Below are 19,964 nucleotides of genomic sequence, written 5' to 3' on the forward strand. Positions count from 1 at the left end.
AAAACCTCTCTGTCACAGAGCAGGTTATTTATCCCTTTTTGCAGTGGTGTATTTGAATAAAACCAGACTGTCAGCACCTTCTCACAGGTGCAATAACAGGTCGGTGAAAGCTCACAGGCAAGCTGCTTTCATTTACCTGTCCTGCCAAGCATGCTCAGGTCTCAGCCCTGCTCAGTCATACCTGTTTTATTCATGTCCGTGCAGGGAAATGGGGGCTTTCCCCAGGCTGAGATCAGGTTAGGGATGCTCTTCCTAATGCAAAGCATGAGGGAGCGTCATCCTCCTTCCTCAAAAGCCTCCCTGCCTCCTCCACCCCGCCACGAGGCTGGCAGCGACGGCGATAGATAAAATCCCATTTCAAAATCATGAGATGCAACAAGAGCCCATTCACTGGTGGACGTGCACCAGGAAACTGAGCCCTTTAAGGGACCATCCTGAAAAGTCCAAGTGTGTGGGAATTTTGCAAGATGTTTCCCACAATTGTTTTTCCTTGGCACGGTGCTATGGCAGACAGTCGGGGTAGCGCTGAGCAGCCAGCCCACGATATTGCACCTACCAACTCTGGCTTGCCAAAATGTCTCCTCTGAGTAATGCTAAAATCCCCAGTGGCAGGAGCGTGGCATCGTTGGCAGGGCTTGAGCATCTCTGACAGTAGAACCAGCATAGTTCGCCCCCCTGCCTGCAGCGAGCAGGCAGGATTTGTGCTGGTCCCTCCGCAGCTTGCTTTCCTGGTGTGTGCCTGCTTCATCCCAGAGGAATGCATTTCCTGATCCTTTCAGGCAGCAAAAAATATACCAAGGGGCCAAGCCAGCGTGGGGAGAGGAGATTTCCTCCTCCTTGATGGCTTTGCTCCCTGTGCAAACAGCAGCTGCCCCTCGGGTGAGTGCTAAGCCAGAAGATGTGCAGAGAAACATCCTGCTTGCAAGGGTCACACTCACGCAGAGGCATCCCATATGGGGGGATTTGGGGCTCCCCCCCCTCCCCCCCATATGCAGACAGTGCTCAGCAGACTATTAACTCTCTGAAGTATAAACAACTGGAAGTTAAGAAAGCCACAGTCAGTAGCAGCTTGGATGTATTTTTGGAAAGCACTGCATTTTTTGAGCAGAGAGAAGAGACCCTGTAACCTAACTGAGAAGTGAATAGAAGCTGGGTCTTATCTTTGCATTTGAAAAATGTATTGAATGCTGAGCTCTGGCAATAAAAACCATGAAAGGAGTTTTATTGCTTTTGCCTTGCAGACCCTCTTCAAAAAGAGAATATGGCATTCGCAGCACGGGACATTTTGACCTTTCTGATGTGTAATAGTCAGCCTTGGTTTCAAAGGAGAAGAGATCGCGTCAGGCAAAGAGCTGTCCAGTTCCTTCTGTGAATCAAGCACATCTAATTTCTGTTGAACTAACTCATTTGTCTTACTCATTAACTCATTGAACTTACTCATTAAATGTGTGTCAAGAGTTGCAACAGTGGCGTTGCTGAGCTGATGTAGGATGTCAGAGAAGCGTCTGCTGGGTCTGGCCTGGCTAAAAACACACTGTGGTTTTCCATGAAAACTGCACTCCTGCTGAACACTTTTTGCTAATACACATGTATAGTACCGCATGTAATCTGATTAATGCCCTCCATCTCAGTGATTCTCAAAAAAAACCTTGCAGAGCAGGGGATCTGATGCACATCCAAGCAATTCTCCTCTCCCTTAGCATCCTGAGGGGGTGACAGTGCCCTTGCATGTCACACCCTTGCCTTGGACATGCAGTCATCGAATGCACCTGCAATGGACCTTAGATGATCCAAGCCCTCCATCTTCCACCTCTCCTCTTCAAAAAAGCTCTTTGCTTTTGAGCAGCAGCAGCGTGACACTGAGCACTGGGGTTAGTGTCCTGCAGAGCTGTAAGCACAAGCTGAGGCTAAATTAAGCAGAGACGCCTGGACCCATCTGTTCTCCAGCTGCAAAGTGTTGTTCCTCTGAATAGGGAAGAAAGAAGAGGAAGGAGCTGCAGGATCTGTCCCCTCCCATGGACCAGGGTGGGAGAGGATGTCCCTTCCATACTGCTGCTGTTCAATGGGAAAGATGAGGCTAGAAGAAATTAAAAGCATTAAAGAGAGTAGGAGTTGGTAGAATTCAGCTGGGGGTTCCAGGAGCAGGAGAAGAAAGGGGCTGGGCGAAGTGAGGGGTATGTGGCTGCTCCCCACAGTACTTCCCTGCTCTGGGTCAGCCTTGGTTTAGGAGATGAAAAATATTTTACCTCCCTCCCAGACCCTCTCCTCGCCTGGATCTTTTCCTCCTACAATTTCTGCCTGCTGTCCTTGCTGGTAGTAGGGGCAAAGGCACCTGTGCAGCACCTTGTTACACAAAGAGACACAGGGAAAACGTTTATCCTCCATCCAAAACCAGTGTGCAAACCTGCTTTGGGTGGAGGTCTAGGTGTATTGCTCCTTCCCACTTCACCCCGACCCAGAGGTAAAACAGGCCCTCTGGGGTAGAAAAGCACCTCCCTGAGGATATCCGTCTTTCCTAATGCAAAGGCTTACACCTCCTGAATTTCCACCTTCGTGTGAGCTGAGCACACAGTGCGCTGTACCTGGGTAACGGCCCCATTTGGTATTTTTGAAGTGTGATTCATTCCTTCTGGGAAAGGCAGGGAAGCTGGCTCTTGCCCCATAACACAGACACAGGCATGGATGCTCTCAGCACCATTGGAAACCCAACAGTGTGGACACTCAGCAGCAGCTGCAGGTGGGAGGTTGCGGTGGCTACAGGTCCCACACTAGTCATGGACAGTGCTGGCCAAGCCCAGAAACATTGCAGACTCCATCTGCAAGAAGCATGGGCTGCTGCCCGTCATGAATTGGGAGAGAAAAAGCGAGTTCAGGGGAAACTTTGGCATGGTCGGTGCAGTGACAGCCTCTCGTCTGTCCCCAGGTGGCGAGTGGGAAGGAGAACGACAGCAAGAAGAGCGAGGATGTGCTCAGCCAGCTCAGGTCGAGTTCTGAACACATGCAAAACCTCTCTCTGACCCAGTTCATCAAACGTAAGTGTGTGCATCCCCCACCTCCCGCTTGGATGAGGTTTCTCCACTTGTGCAAACATAGGTCCTGGCAACAGCAATGCAATAGGCTGCATTGCTGGTAAGAAAAAGGGATGTTCCTCCCTGTGCTCATCCTGCCTCCTAGGTAAGCCCTCAAGATGCAATTTAGGCATGTTGCTGGGTTTAATTAGATCTGCAGATCTCTTCCTCGTCTGCTTACAGCAGATGCTTTGCCATCGTGTCCAGACTATGCCACTTCATGGTGATCAAAGAAGCTGGGGCTGGTAGCTCTCAATGTTGCGTGGCTTTATGGCTCATCGGGGCAGTGGGAAACAGGAGCCAAAACCTCATCAGAACCCAAAGTCAGGCAGGAAAGAGGGATGCAAGCCGCGAGCCTGGAGCAAGGCCATGGGAAGGGGAACCTTCCTCCCACCCCCGCAGTTAGTGTTTGTAGCTTGGGTGCATCCACCTGCTCTTGCTCAGCTCTCAGGTCATAACAGGAATCAGACCCCTACAGTAGCACTGGCAGCTCCTCACCCCCAAAAGCCTCCTCAGACCCCCTCTTTCAAGGCTGGTGACAATATCCGAGCCAGGCTGCCCTCCCTGTCCCACCAAGGATGGCCAGTGCTGCCTGGAGCCAGAGTCTGAGCAATTAAAATCAAATGCATGTTTGTTCAGGGTGATTTTAATCCAGTGCAATTAGCTTAGCAATGAGTAGGCTCTTTGTGCTGAAGGGAATCAGCTGGGCTTTCGTCTATGGAGGCCTCTGCTAAGGGCTGTTGTATTTTTGAAAGAAACACTCCATACTTTGGCAAATGCTCAAGAAAAGTGACCTTCTGAAGTCAACCCATGTCAGCTTCCTCCATATTTCCTGAATATTATCCCTTTAATTTATTGGAAATTCTCTGTTTTATGAAGGGCAGGGCAGGCACAGCTGGACAAGCGTGGGCAGGTTTTTATTTTGCTAGTTGCACCGTTTGCTGGCTGGCCTAATGCTGAATTAGAGGAATAAGTCAGGGGGTTATTCCCCCACTGACCTCATTGCACTGTCATTTCAAAAACCCGTGTGATGGAAACGATTGTGTGGGCACGGATTTATAGTGCTCGGATGGGATTTTCACACCGATGCTCTGCTCTTTGCCTCTGAGAAATGAATAAAACTGAGCTCCCTGCTCCTGGGTGAAGACAGAAGGAAATTTGTTCCCTCTGCGGGCTTGGGGCTTGCTGTCAGGGCTATGGGAGCTGTGCTAATAAATTCATTATTTCGGAGAGTTTATCCCCTAAAGTCCAGTCCTGAAAAATATGAAGTGTCTGTATTTTTTGTCAGGAGAGCAATCTTGCAGAAATCACTGGGATGTCTAATACAAAACTCTTTTCAGAGCCAGAAACCGGGGGGTAGCTAATGTGTGATGGTTAGACGGAGACAGTTTGGGTGAAGTTTGGAGGCTTTAGTGATGGCTCACCTACTAGTCACCAGGAAGAGAATTTTACCTCCCATTTTGTGACTCTCCTGATTATTTTGTTTCTTCTTTCCATCACCAAACATTCTTTCCTCTCTATACTTACTATTCTTTTCTACGTGATAGTTTATGAAAACAGCTTTTGAAGATTTTCCAGCCTGAATCACCTTGCGATTTTTTACCTTCTGTTGTTTAAAAAGAGAGACAGAATGAAACACACGTGATGGAGAAATGCTGTAGGGCAATCTGGTCCCTGTGCCGTGTTCATAGCAAGCCTTCTTTGCACCACATCCCAGTAAAAAAGGATGACCTGGCTTCTGAAGAAGAGGGGTCCCACTTTGGTCTCAGCATGCTGGACCCGATGGGGCTGTGCTGTGAAATCTTTGAGACATACCTCCTTGTTTTTTGTGATTGCATCTGGCATCTCTGCGTTCAGCGTGGGGAGCGGGAGGCTCTGCAGAAAGGCAGGAGATGGGCACTTAGCAGATGGGCAGGGCCAGTCCACCAGCAGAAATGACACAAAGCAGATTCCTAGAGTATCTTACAAGAGAAATAGCCACCTGTGTATTAACTCAGTCTTGTGATCAAACCTTTTCACTGCTTGTAAAAATGCAGTTTTAGGGGCAAGGGAGCTTTTACGGATGGCTCCCTTCCCAGAGCTGCCTGGTGCTTTGGTGCTGTCCCTGGGACAGGCAGCCCCAGAGCTGCTCCACGTTGATGGGTGTGGGTCCTCTGTTCAGGGTGGAATGGAGGTCATTGATGGCTATTGGGTCCCCTGTTGGAGTGAGCTGAAAGTCACTGATGGCTATGGGTCCCCTCTTTGGGGTGGGATGAAAGAAAGCATTAGGATACCAGCAGGGACCGGATCAAATGAGAACCACACAAGATCTCAGATTTTTCCATATGATGTTTCAGTCCTGTTCCTACTGCATCCCTCGTAAAACAGAGTCCTCCCTCTGGCTGAGGTGTTGAAAATGGCCCTGGAGATAAGGGCTGTGCTTTGTTTTTTGGCTCATCTGCCAAAAAACGGTCTTCATCCACGTTCAGTTAGAAGGTCCTTTGCACCACCAGTGTTGGGCCTGCCCTAACAAGCACTTGGGGTTGGAGCCAATTGAGTCAACACTTGGACAACTGGCTCATCACTAGGTTTAAAGTGTTTTGCAAACCGGCCTCATACTTTCACATGGGCCACCCATGAAGGATGGCTGCAAACTCAACCTGGGACCAGGAATGCTTTGCCTGGGAGGGAGGCAGTGTCTCCTGTTGGCAAGTGTCCCTTTGTCGTGAGCTGGAGGGAACAGGGATGGCTTTCCCTTGGCACTGACGGGTGGGAAAAATGCAGCATCCTGCTCCAAACCTGGCCCAAGCCTTGGGGCAAACTCCAGATGAGAAGGACACTGCCTGGTTAGTTTATGATTCAGCAAAGACCTTGAGGCTGCTCCTTGAGCGAAGTAAGGCTGAAGAGCACCTGTAAGAGTTCATAATTTTCTTAAGGGTTTGGCAGAGGCAAGCCTTAAATTACTAAGCTGACCTGGAGAAGCAAGATGTTCAGTAATGCTGTTTAGTCACTTATTTCAGCCTAAATGATGCAAAATGAAGCATGTTTATGGAGAAGGAAATACATTTTGTCATTTGTTCTGTTGCTTCAGTGCACATGGAGATAACTGAGCGCAAAATAAGGCTTGCTGGAATTTTTGCAGTTTATTGAGAACAAAATAAGGATGGTTTAGACCCCATCCCATTAGGTGCTTCGCGTTCTCCATTTCTCTGGAAGTCGCTGGAAGCTTTAACTACTTCTGGGGCAAGGTGCAAAGAGCAGAGAACAGTTTTTGCAGAGCCCTGGAAACTACCTCAAGGACAGGAAGAGCTTTTCTATGCACAATCAGCAATAACAGGATGGGGCTGTGTTCAGGATAAATACTCAGGCAAAGCACCGGGGACATTTCCAGAGAATGAGGTCAATTACCCAAGAAGGGAGCAGGCTCCATGCACTGGAGTTGTTCAAAAGTAGGAAAGCTGACGGTACTGTGGGTAATGATCTTGGCTCTTGCACAGATGCTCTGCGTGACATTGGGTTGCACCCTGCTTCTGGTATTCATGAAGTGCTCCTTTTGCAGGCGTCAGACCTGCTTGCAGTAATCAAGAAAGCAGGATTTAGCTAGCCTGAGTGATTTCTAGGCTTTGGCTGAAAACACCTGGGTGGGTGTGCAGTTTCTCTTACGCGTACTGGGAATTAATCCGTTAAAGGTGATCAAAGAAATGAAACCACAGGGCTTGTGACTTGTTTGTTTCTCTATGGTACTTAAAGATGGTTTCAAGGATGTTTTTTTAGTATTATTTTGAAGTTTCCACTTGTTTTTAGTATCTGCCCAGCTTCCTTTCTGGAGGTGTAAGGAAGATTGAATTAGTAGTGAGATGGTGATTGCAGAGGACAGATCGAATTAGTAGTGAGATGGTGATTGCAGAGGACAGCAACCTCACTGCCTCCCACCATGAAGTAGGAGACCTGCTTGTTGCTGTAGCTTTATAGCTGTGATCTGGGGTGTCAGAGGGGCTGTAGTGTGACTGGAAAGACCAAAGAACTCTAGGGAAAATAAATCTTTTTGGTAGAGGATTCCTACTACCTCCACAAAAGGCTGGATTAACTCTTGGGAGATCTTTTAGGGTGAAAGTTGAGGTTTCATATTTGCAATGTGTCTGAGATATTCCAGTATGTAAACTAGGAATATGCTTTAAAAAGGAAGACCTTTATTGATACTTAAGAGCAAAACCACCTCCTCTCTTTGGGGTTCACCTTGGTCTAGCCCACAAAATTCATTGAATGGTTTGGGTTGGAAGGGACCTTAAAGATCATCTAGTTCCAGCCCCCCCTGCCATGGGCAGGGATATCATCGCAGCTCATTCCCTCTCCAGTTGACTGCTAGCCTCCAGGCTCTCCAGTGTGTCAGTATTTCAGGGTCCTTCAATGAGCCTTGCATGCTTGGACCCTCTCTAGTGCCATGTGTCTGCTGCTCTCCAACGTCTTCAGCTGCTTGCCTAACCCTGAGAGCAGAGTGCTGAGCTGGAGAGGCAATACTCCTATGGGCGAGAGCTTTGCCTTCATATGTGGGGGACCCCCTCACATCCACAGAGGGACCTTCGCTCTTCACATGACTTTTTAGGACATCTAAAGCAAATACACAGCTTGGGGCAACTCCCAGACAAGCACCAGATAGTTCTCCCCACTACGATCTTCCGAGCACCTCTGTGCTGGAGCAGATACAAAGATTGTCCCAATTGTTTGTGAGCTTCTAAGAATTGACATCATTCATTTATGGCAGGCCCTTGCATTAATCCTCCCTGTTAATTCCTTATCTCTGCTTCAGCATATTGGCTTTCAGAGCCCTCATCTGGGAAACTCATCATCTGTTTGTCTGGAAGTTGCCCTTATGCACGCCCTTTGCTTGCGTGCTGCAAAGCTGCACAAAGCACGGGGGAAGGCGATAGTTCAGGGGAAGCAAGGGCATGAGCAGAAAGTGGGCTCAGGGTGTGCACAAAGGAGGAATCACTGCAGGCTGAAGAACTGCAGCCTCCCAGCTGGCGGGTGCCAGCATCAGGCATCCCGATTCCCATGGCATGGGGCAGCTGTCTGTGCTGGGCAGGCTGAAGAAATCTTTTCCTCAAGCAGTGAGAGTCCAGCCACAGGGGAATTTGCCAGAGCGTTTCTTGCCCATAATAAAAAAATACATTTTTACGATTGAAACAAAAAAACCCCACCATTGAAATTGCAACAGCAGCAAACACATAAATTAAATTTTAATGACTTCCCAGCTACTTTTGTTTTTGTTTCAGCAGGAACCCTGCCAGAAAGCTTCAGGGAAAGGAGCTGAGGCTGTGTTTACTCGGGGCAAGTGTGTTTGTATCAACCCCTGTAATCACGCTGTAGCCTGTAGGTGGCCGGGGAAAGATGTGCAGGTTTCCATGTTGCTCTCAACCATCCTGCTACAGTCCACCCATCGAAGGCAGGAGATACAGACAGTATTTATAGAGGTTCAGCTGAGGCTGAAAAACTATTGCAGAGCCACTTGTGTTTCTCCTAAAGCATCGTAAGATGCTGGCAGCTGAAGGAGAGCTTAGCAGGAGGTATTGCTGCAGAAGGTGTTCTGCATTAGCAGATGTTCAGGACTGCTTCAGCATATCACCCAAGTGTTGGTGTGAGATACTGATTTTCTTGGGTCAAGATACTTCATTTAAAGTTTACTTAGGAAACATTTCTTTACCAAGGGGGGGTCCAAACCCTGGCACAGGCTTCCTGGAGAGGTGGTTGTTGCCCCACACCTGTCAGAGTTTAAGAGGCATTTGGACATTGCCCTTCACAACCGGCTTTAAGTGTCGGTCAGCCCTGAACTGGTCAGGCAGTTGGACGAGATGATCATTGTGGATCCCTTCCAACTGAAATGTTTTGGCCTATTCTATTCTATTCTATTCTATTCTATTCTATTCTATTCTATTCTATTCTATTCTATTCTATTCTATTCTATTCTATTCTATTCTATTCTATTCTATTCTATTCTATTCTATTCTATTCTATTCTATTCTATTCTATTCTATTCTATTCTATTCTATTCTATTCTATTCTACTCTACTCTACTCTACTCTACTCTACTCTGTTCTGTTCTGTTCTGTTCTGTCCTGTCCTGTGCTGTCCTGTGCTGTCCTGTCCTGTCCTGTCCTGCTTTGTCCTGCTCTGTCCTGCTCTGTCCGTCTGTCCTGTCCTGTCCTGCCCTGCTCTGCTCTGCTCTATGCTGTGCTATGCTATGCTGCGCTGCTGATGCCTCCAACAGTTTCCTATTGCACTGGCACAGACCCTTTATACGCTGCCTGTGTGACGATGTGTTTAGGGAAGTTCCCAGTCTCAACTTCATGGGCATTCAGCAGAAAGTGACCAACCTTTAACAACAATTCCAAAGGATTAACAGTTACAAAGGTAAGCTCTGCAGAGGTGGGGTATGTCCAGAGAGGAGTTGCTCTCTTCTGGCATTCACTCTGAGGCTGGACATGCTTTACACTGAAAACCCTATTTTTTTGCTTCATCTCCTACAACAACTAACTTCTGCCATTGGTTCACTCATCCCACAGCTGGTCCTGAGGCAGGAGGGATCTTTGGCTTCCCTCTCTCACCCTTTTTTGCAGTGTCCTGATGCTTCATCCTGACTTTTTAATATCCAAGTGGTCACGCAATTGAGCCTTGAAATAATAATCCCTGAAAGCACACATCCTGCTTTTTTGTAAATGAAACAGTCAGAAGAGCTCACCACTCTGAAAGAGTTAATTCTGCACAAAAAATATGTAGGGAAAGTAAAGGTTTTGCCACTTTCCATGGATTAATATTTTGCTGTACACCTCGTCTTTGTGCATCAGGCTTCTCCTTTTTCTTTCAGATTTTCCTCTGGTCCTGTTGAGGAACCTGCGTCATCCCGTCTACCTGCTGGTGGTGTTGGCTCAGGTCAACCTCTCTGCCATGGTTGCTGGTTTAGCAACATTCATGGGGAAGTTCCTGGAGAGACAGTTCTCCCTCACGGCGTCCTTGGCCAACATGATCATTGGTAAGTGTTGCTGTCAAGGCTTGCCAGTTTTTGAGTACCTCTTAGAGAATAATCTAGAGATTACTAAGAAGCACCTCTGGAGCTGCCAGTCTCCTTCCGTTGCCTCAGACAGACGTGGCACGAGGCCCTTGTCCGTATGCTTTTTCAGCTACTATCTACTTTCCTCCCCTTACACTGCAGCCTGAGCTTGCTAGAAAAAAACTCTTTTCAGACCCAGAGAAATGTTTGCTATCTAAAGCTGTTCCCTGTAATCAAGAAGAGGAAACCAACTCATTGCATCAAGGAAGCAGAGAAGGATCAGATAGGAACTGCGCATGTTTCTGTAGCAGGGATTACTTTACATCGATCATTGGGTTAAGGGTCCTTTAAAAAGTGGATAGTCAATAAAATTAAAAGCTGCAGAAGTGTATGCATGCATTTTGAAGATGCTTTGCAGCAAGAGGCCAGTCAGATGGTGTCCTGATCGTGTCTGAACTCTTCAAAATGTTTGTTGTAGTCAGACTTGTAACGTTGCTTGCTGTTGGTAGTGTCCTGAAGGAAAATAACAAGTATTAAGCAGGATATGTGCTCATCACATCAGACTGCTTTTGCTTGTATTGTAACATCCAGAATATCCTGTCCGAGCCTGAGGTCTCCCTGTGCGATCTTCTCACGGTAATAAAAATATGAAGAATAAAATCCTACTCTTTTAATCAGCTGGAGAGTTCAGAGGCCCAGACACAGAAGTATTTAAAATATAGTTTTGAACAAACAGCATGCATCCTCAGAGAAAGAGTCTTCTGAAGTCTGCAATGAATAAGTCAGAAGAAAGCGAGCGGAGCAGACTGGCAGAGCCCAGCAACCCCGGCTAAGTACAGGCAGAAAGGTTAAATGCTTAAGCAGTGGTGTCCTCCACTGGTCTGCCCTGCTGACTTGTTCCCAGGCTTGATTTATCTGCTCTGTTGAGGACATGCACCATATTTCTTGGACAAATTTATCTAGCTTTTGTTCCCAGCTACTGATTCTTGCTTTGCCTTATTCTGTGAAATCAAAAAGCTTTCTGTAGTTGGAAATCCCTTCGTTGTGTGGGTATTTATGGGCTCAAAGCAACCTCCCCGTTGAGCCTTTGTTGAATTAAATAGATTGCACTTCTGTATCTGCACTTTTGTATCCCATTGTAAAGGTGTGTTTTGCAAAATGCCAAGCCTGTCATGGAAACCTTCACAGTTTCACAATGATGGCCACAGAAGTGGGCACATTACTGCATTACACAGAAATTACATATCCTCTCTGGGTTTACTTGATATTTTCTCCTGTCTACACTAAAAAAATCACATTTGCTGGCTGAAGCATAGCTTTTCACTGCTCTCTACATCTTCCACGCATGGATACATAAGGCAGCCAGCTTGCTGTGGGATCCTGCTGTTTTGGCAAAGCTGTTCTTTTTTAGCATTATTCCAGCAGTCCCCGCAAAACCGCTGATCCCCTCCAGATCACCCATGCTGAAAAAGAGGAACCCAACAACAAATCCTCCAGGCCTTTGCTATAATGAAGGGACGGATACAGCTTGGAGGATGGAAAACAAGGTATAGGACCTACCTTTCTTTCCCCAGGTGCTGTGAACATCCCTGGGGCGATGGTCGGAATCATTGTGGGTGGTGCCATCCTGAAGCGGTTCCAGATGTCCTTGAGGCAATGCAGCGCCATATGCGTCCTCGGCATGTTCCTCTGCCTGCTCATGGCTTTCCCCCTCCTCTTCCTCGGCTGCCCCACGCAGAAGGTTGCAGGCATTACCTACAGCGAGAGGTACCGACATCTCCAGCTAGGCTGGGCATGAGTGGGTCATTCCTAGGGCTGTGGGGACACCCCATCCCCAGCTGCACTCCTCAGGGTGGAGGTGGGAGCTAAGCAGAATGCCCAGAAATGTGTTTATTCCTTCATGAGAAACAGTTAATGGTGACAAAATAAGTCTAAAATTAATGCTTTTGTGAATAAACACTTAATCTGCTGCGTCCTTACTCCTTCTAACTTCATGACTGGTTGTGAAACCTTAAATGAACATGGTTTTTGGCACAAACCGCACAAAATTAAAATTTCTTCTTGGCAAGTGTGGCATGTTACTCACAGGTGAATAATCTGGGCAGGGGCCAGCCCTGGAATCACACCTTCAGAGCTGTGGCTGCTTCTCTCTACCGTTAAACACCAGCAGGACCTTCTTGTCTTCCCTCAAGGGAATGGCTTCTGTAAAATCACACGTTCAGCATCCCGTGGTCTCGGTGGAAGCTTATCCAAGCCCTCAGCTCACCGCCTCCCACAGCGTGCTGTTGCAAATACCCCAAGGCTCCACATTTGGGGCCAAATACAGAATCATAAAATTGTTTAGGTTGGAAAAGGCCTTTAAGATTACCGAGCCCAACTGTTGAAGTAAGTGGGTGACTCCCTTAACCATTTGTGGTCAGCATGTGTTGCCCAGGCAGAGCGCAGGCTTGTGGGGTTAAAGTGGAATTTCTGTGGGTCATCACTTGCATATGGGGAAGGTTTTGTTAAACAATCAAGCGTTTCTTTACTAACCTCAATGTACGTGCAGTATATTTCCTGTATAAGATGCATGTTAATGATGCTCAATACCATGGATTAATATTTTCTTCCTGCTGTAGCTCTGAAGTTGGACACCACACCTTGGAGTGTAACCTCCAGTGTAACTGCCCTGAGAAAGCCTATAACCCCATCTGCGGCTCTAATGCTATTGAATACATCTCACCCTGTTCTGCTGGCTGCAGAGTCATAAATATTGATGCAGACAACTCGGTCTTGGTGAGTCATTTCCACTGTGCTCGTGTCCTGCCTTGGGATGGCTAATGAGGGACGACCAATGCAGTACTCAAGTCTGGCAATTAGGTTTTCTGATGTTTGTTAGCGTTGGACAAGCTCCTGGTGTTGGGCATGACCCTTTGAAATGAACAGGGGAAGGCTGAGAATGTCCCAGGAAAACCCTGGTGTCTCTTAGCGCTCTCCAGCTTAATGCAGTCCTTGCCAGTAGAGGTCCTGGGCCAAGGCAGCAAGCAGAAACCTTTTTAGGTATCCAGCCTTGGAGGATGTCAAGGTGTCCTCCCCCATCCACTGCTCCTCTCAAGGTCAGGTTTTGCTCCACAAACCCTAGTTTCAGTATCTCCCTTGCTACCTAGCAGTTTGAGTGGACTTTTTGCCTTTTGCTTTCCCTTCACCCCTAAACGGTCACCAACAAGGTCACCTTTCTTAGCTGTGTTTCCTGTGGTGGGACAGGAGGATGGGCGGTACGGAAGGGCCAATCTCAGCACCTAGCATGACCTCACATCCATGGATGCCTCTTGTACTCAAGGGATGTTGATTGTGGATGTTCCTCCATGCTCTCCACTCAAGTGGATGTTTCTCAGCAGGGTGAGGCAGCCCACCTCCAGAAGGCTCCTGCTATGAATTGCCCCATCTATGATCCTTGACCTACTGATTAGATATGAGGAAGAAACCCTTCCCCGTGAGGGCGGCGAGGCGCTGGCCCAGGCTGCCCAGAGCAGCTGTGGGTGCCCCATCCCTGGCAGGGCTCAAGGCCAGGCTGGACGGGGCTGGGAGCAGCCTGGGCTGGGGGGAGGGGGCCCTGCCCCTGGTAGGGACTTGTATGGTCTTGAAGGTCCCTTACAACCCAACCATTCTGTGGTTCTATGAAACCAGGCTCCCAATTAAGGCATCACATGCCCAAAGTTCCCTGAAACTCGATGGAGTCCGAGTGTTTCCATTTTTCGAGGGTTGTGAAGGCAAAATATCAGTGCATGTGGTACACATTTTCACATACCTTGATGTCTTGCAGCAGGTATCACCCATAGTGCTTACCCCATAGTTTTTGTTTGGCCTTTACCTAAAATACTGTTCAAAGCCTAGAATGAATAATTTAATTATTTAAATTTTTTTGCTGAAGCAAAATGCAAAACTACACTTGGTCCAAACTCCCTCCCTGCAGAGTGAGGGGAAATACCAGCTGAAAACGCTCAACTGATACCTACAGTTGCAGAAGCAGCCTGGGTGTTTCCATCATATAATTCATTTTAGCTATGCTACATCTATAGATCAAGAGAAAGGAGATAAATCTTGCTTTTGGAGACTCTGGGAGCAACTCTGTGTATTCTGGGCAAGCCAGGCCTGGAGGGACCATTGCCCCAGTGCACGCAGCAGTGACATTTAGCAGACCTCCAGTGAATGCTCTGGGAGGGCCTCATTGGAGTAATGTTAATCCACCTTTCAGACTGCAGATTTGCAGCTTAAAAAGTTATGTTCTAGTTGCAGCTTGCATCCCCTCCCCAAGTGCCAGTTGTCAAGGCACACGTCTTGCATGAGAGGATAACTTAGCAGGAGAGTCCCGATGCAAGGGCTAGAGAAATGGGGTTTGCTCTGGGCTTACCCTTGATTTGCAGACCTGGCAGGGTTATTTCGCTGCCCTGTGCTTCTCTCTCCTCTGCTCCTCCCTGCCTGCTACCAAAACCCCAACAGAGCTGAGTTTTCACCGTGCCAATTGTCTGTCTGGTCTCCAGTCAATACGGTTCAACAAATAAATAGTATGGAAATCTTTGCCAATTCAAATACCTATCTGAAAAAAGTTAGCAATTCATATAGGGTGAGTAGTTTTCCGCTGTGTTCTTGGCACAGGATATGCATGGCAGCATGGGACTGTCTGGGCACTTTTTAGCAGCATTTTGTTAATTAACAACACTTCATTTTAGTAACAATTACATTTTCTGCCAGACCTTAGTCCCAAACATACTTTTATGCATCCCTGTACCTGCCTTTTGTACAGCAGATCCTTTTCAACTGTTTCTTCCTTCTCAAAGATGCCTCCAGCCCTTTGGCACCCTGTGCTCCTGAGTGTGACCCACTCCTGCACTCATTATACATATAATTATGTGTAGCCACACGTTAGAGCAAAATCAGGGCTCCCTTGATGGTGCCATGCAAACACTACTTGGTAAAGCCAGCATTAATTCTTCCTTTAGCACTAAGATAACTTGCTGAATCTTCTTTCCGCCTACTGATGCAGCTTGACCCAATCTGAGTTGTGTGAGAGGTTCTCCTGCACAGGGACTGTGTCTTGGTAGGTTGGTATAAATACTGAGCCATGTGCCAGCACGTCGTAGCTGGAGCACGTTGCACCTGCCTGGGATGGGAGCTCGTGGCATGCAGTGGTGTGGCTACAGATGCTGAGCCCTGCTCCTTTATCATGCTGGACTAGGAGCTGAGCTCAGGTGTCTGCAGAGCAACCTCAGACCCTCTTGGGTAGTACCTGTTGCATAAAAGAAAAAAAAAATAGGTTATGGCATTCTTTCAGCTCCTGCTTTCTCTGCTGCATTACACTGTTCTTACCATTTTCAGCACCTCTTTGCCAGAGCAGGGACCTGCAGCACTCATTGCCCACTGCTTTCCGTGTCCCAAATGCCTGGGTTTCTAGAAAACCTCCCACTGTGCAGAAAAACCTACAATTTTGTGCTTAGCTTTGCTGCAGCCCTTCCAGAGAAGGCTTGCATGGTGCAAGCTTGGCTTTAATACTCTCATTTGAAAGCCTTCGTGCACTGAAAGCGATTTGCTCTTTGCATTGCCCGATGTCCCCAAATTTCATGGGCAACGGCAGGAGCCTACAAACTTTGCTCCCTGGCAGTGACAGCTTTTTAGTGCTTTGCTGTTTGTTTGGGTCCAGCATGACCTGTTGGAGTGAGGTGGCCATGGAAGCTCCCCTAGGACTGCAGGAATCTCTGTGCCATGGGCTTCTGGGTTTCTGAGCCTTGCTCCGTTTTCATCGTGCATTGCCATGGATGGGAGTGGGGACGTCTCCCTGCTGCCAGCTGAGTCTGGTCTGGTCTGGTCTGGTCAGCGCAACCCCCAAAATTTAGGATACAGGAAGGTCCCAGCTGGAAGAAAAAAAAAAAAAAAAAAAAAAAAAAGGATTAAATAAGGCAGCATCAGGCAGAGTATAATGTGAACAGCTTTCTCTCTTAAGAAAACAATTGCTAAATGGTACTTTGGGGAAGTTTGACGCACAGCCCTGAAAAACCCGGGGCTGGCTGTGTGCCACCCAGCTGCCTGCTCCTGCCCAGAAACCACAGCCCTGGTTTCAGGGCTGCTCTCCGTTATTCTCCTCTCCCCACTTCACTGGGTGGTTTGCCTAGCCCTGGGGCTGCGTCAGCCTTGTGGCACTGCTGCCCAGACGATGCGTCTCACAGAGATGGGCCACTGGTGGCTTTGTGGCTTGTCCCCGCTGCTCAGAGGTTTTTGCAACCAGGGTCATGCTCCCTGCTCTAAAATCCTCCAAGGTTTTGAATGAAAGGGGAAGAGCTCTGCCTTGTGCCTCCACCACGTGTATCTCCAGCCCTTGGTCTCCATTTGGCTTTGTACGAGTCCCCTTAATGTCGTGACTGTGATTCTCTGGAAAAGGTAGTGGTCACAGAGATCAAGCAAGTTTGAATTTATCTAATTGCATTTTTGTTAACTGCTTTGGCCCAAATTAATCTCGGCTATCATAGGCACTTCTCTGTGGTGGGTCCTCTGGAGACCCACCTCTCCCTCCATGACTGCAGAAGGAGCCCAGATGATGAGTTTGATTTAGTTCATTTCAGATGGCTGAAGAAGATAAATCCCAGTCTTAATTTAAAATATTAAATCTTCTTTCCTAAAGGAAGGAGGAGGAATTACATGCCTTTTCATCCCAAATCTCCCCCCACATTGTGCTCTCAGCCTTGTGGGTCTCTTTTATGGGTGTCACCCATGCCACTTCCCCAGGCAGTGATGTAGGAATGGGGATTTGGGAGACCCTGGGCTGCCTCTGTCTCTGAGATCACCTTGTGCAAACTGCCATCCCGGCATGAATCTGTCCCCCTCCGGCAACAATAAGATCCTGCTCATTTTATTTAAAGGTCTCTTTCAAAAAAAAAGACATTTCTTGTTAAGAAAAGAGAAAATTGTGACTAAATTCTGGAGGAAAAGAAAAAAATCCATATCCCTTGCCCTAGGGCATCTTTCCTTTGCTAATGCTGTGCCAGTTATTTATGATCCTCTCTCAAAGGTGAGATTTTGCATTTTCCCCTAGCAAGTGTTTTCTGATTTAGTGCCCCCCTGAGCCTGGGCTCTGGCCTCGGTTGCCAGCTCTGCTCTACACGTAGCCCCTGGATGAAGGGTCTCTCAGCAGGAGACAAGCTGGGTACAGGTGATGGAGCCCAGGATGCTCCCCAGCTATTTCCTCCAAAAGATGGAACACAGGTGTGTAAGCTCACATCAGGCTTCAATGTTTTATTAGCTGTGGGTGAGATTTGTCCATGCCAAAACCCCAGATTTATGCAGGATGCCAAAGTGTTCAGCTGGCAAACGATAACGTTAAGCTTACATTATGTGTAGGCATCTTCAGCGCACAACAGGCGTGCAACACGGGGCTGGGAGCACAAGCGTAGGATTGCTGCAGAGGGTGGGGAGGCATTGCTGGGGCTCACACCAACAGGGCAAGGATGTGTCTGGGTAAGGAGCATTTCCAGGTGCCTCTGGAAGTACAGGGAGATGAACCAAGGTACTGTGGTGGTCCCAGCTTCCCCATCAGCTGTGTGTGCTCACCTGTGTGATATCTCCTACTGGGGACTGGGACCTCCTGTCAGAGATGACAGCGTGTGGAAGGCTGGAAGTGGGCATGGCAATATGTGTTTTCTCATCCACTCAGTCTGTTATCCCCAGCCAGCTTCATTGTATGTTTCTTTTTTTCCACCCCCTGCTCCCTGAAGTGTTGAGTGCTAATTACTGCTAATTATTTACAGACAAAACCTAAACACCCTCCCTTCCTATGACAGCTGGCAGCTATTCCTGGTATCTCCATAGCTTTGAGCGGACGAGTAGCTTTGGGTTTTCTCTCTTCTTTGCAGAACTACACCAACTGCAGCTGCATCTCCAAAAACGGGCTCGCGGGGTTCGCCAAGCCCGGGACCTGTGGCACCGACTGCTTCCACCTCTTCCTGCCCTTTGTGGTCCTGTCCTGCCTGGCAGGGATCCTCGCCAGCATGTCCCACACGCCATCCTTCATGCTCATCCTCAGGTGAGCAGACTGGTTTGGCCGTGGTCTAGGTGCAGCCAGAAAAAGCATCCAGAGGTGGTGTTTGGAAAACCAAGGGGTCCTTGAATTGAGGAAGAAGTTTTTCTCCAGCTGAGGGACTGGAAGGTTAGATCAGCCCTATATTGCACCTCATGCCCAGTTCCTCCCTTTGTTTTTACATGGGTTTTGCACGAGTTGTCGCAGGGAACAGGGAACAGGGCTTCCCTGCTCCTGTCATCTGGCAGCTCATGTGGTTGTCCATCTTCTAGGCTATGCATGGCTCAAGAGCAGGCTGTACTTTGCTAGCAAAGACCTGGCACAGCAGGTCTGGCCAGAAGCATTGAGCATTTCCAGGACCTGAAGCAGGAGAGACCTTCAGGACTTGCTCCTGTAGACCCTGCACTAACAGAGCTCCTGCTGCCCTAAGACTACAGAGGCTCTTTCAAGGTCTCTCTGGCTGTGGCTGCTGATCCCTGCAGAGTTTAGCAGCAAGCGGAGACCTTGGGCTGCTGGAGGCTTTGCCATGGAACCACCAGTGCTGCATGGCTGATTGCTCTTGCAGGCAGCATTGGTGCTCACCAACAGGCTTAAGGAGGGAGCAGCCGGTGGGTGGGTGGGTGTCACACCATGCCAGGCCCCCACAGCACGTCCACCGTGGGGCTCATAGGAACCCCACGTTGTCCTCAGCACCCCCTATTCCTGGTATCAGCACAACTTCCAGGTCCAACAGCCATCCTGTTCCTTCTCCCCACCCATAGCTGATACCTCAGTAACGAGATGCACCAATAACTCGGCATTAATTTAGCACAGCAGTACTTTGGCACATTTTAATGCAGCTCTCTGTTAAGGAGTTTAATTACCTTCCTTTCTTCTCATGGATCTCGCTTGAATACAGCCTGCCTTGCCAGGGCAGAGAAGCTATGAGAACTCTGGTTTCTCACAGCCTTGGAAAGTTGCCCATGGGGCAGGCTGGAGCCAGCTTCCACACGAGCCCCAGACTGGTGGGGCTGGAGCCTGGGATGAGCAGGAAAGGCTGAGGGTGTGGGGGGGGCTGTGTGGGGAGAGAGGGGAAATCCATAGGGGAATCTCTGTGTTAGTCTATAAATGATATTTCCAAGCTTGTTTCTGTGGTCGAAGCACTCCAAACAGTTGCTTTTTAGGGAAAAGTTGTGGTTAAAGCCTGTTTTTACCTTGACGGCCAGGTATTTTTAAATCTCCTTTTTCTGCCAAGAGTGAGCTACGTGTACACCAGGCAGTCAGAGAGGGAAGGGAAGCTGAGTCCTTGGAGGTGTGCTGACCTGGAGGTCCTCTGCCACCCAGTCCTCCCCCATGTGTGACCCCAGCAGGAACCACAGTCTGAAATATTTATTTCAGAAAACTGTGGTACCACTGAAATATATGCTGGGGCACCCCACCTCAAAAAAAGCCACTTCCTCCACGGGTAAATCACTTCTTCAGTTACAAAAAATATCCCTTTTATTGTTTGTGTTTGGCAGAGCCAGCGGCTATATTGGTTTCTGTTTGTGTTTTACTCACGTGGATTCTTTAAATTAAAAGCAAAAATACTTAGCTGAGCTCCTCCCTGCCTCTCATGGAGTTCGGTAGGTTTTTCAGGCTAAGAAAAGACGGTGGTAAGCTTCTATTTCTAGCCCTAATGAATTTCTAGCCCTTCATCATTTTTGCTGATGTAAATGGGAGCTGCCAGGGGTCCTTGGTGGTCAGGTGGAAGGATGAATTTTTGAGTGAGGTGCTGCAAACCTTTGTGTGATGCCAGGGAGGGAAACATCCCTCTTTGCAGAATTGCCAGAGGGGACACACATTTCCA

General features: G+C 48.2%; 1 protein-coding gene across 3 annotated transcripts in view; it reads left to right on the top strand.

The window, feature by feature from the left end:
• SLCO2B1 (solute carrier organic anion transporter family member 2B1) overlaps positions 1 to 19,964 on the top strand; it is a 68,130-nt gene that overhangs the window by 38,717 nt on the left and 9,449 nt on the right. For all 3 annotated transcript variants that reach the window (XM_056327898.1, XM_056327896.1, XM_056327899.1), the window contains 5 exons: positions 2,924 to 3,032; positions 9,910 to 10,074; positions 11,667 to 11,859; positions 12,711 to 12,867; positions 17,973 to 18,142. In XM_056327898.1, the coding sequence (XP_056183873.1) occupies positions 2,924 to 3,032; positions 9,910 to 10,074; positions 11,667 to 11,859; positions 12,711 to 12,867; positions 17,973 to 18,142 (794 nt within the window). The remainder of the gene's footprint in view (positions 1 to 2,923; positions 3,033 to 9,909; positions 10,075 to 11,666; positions 11,860 to 12,710; positions 12,868 to 17,972; positions 18,143 to 19,964) is intronic.

This window comes from Falco biarmicus, chromosome 2 (assembly GCF_023638135.1).
Source record: "Falco biarmicus isolate bFalBia1 chromosome 2, bFalBia1.pri, whole genome shotgun sequence".
Classification (NCBI taxonomy): Eukaryota; Metazoa; Chordata; class Aves; order Falconiformes; family Falconidae; genus Falco; species Falco biarmicus.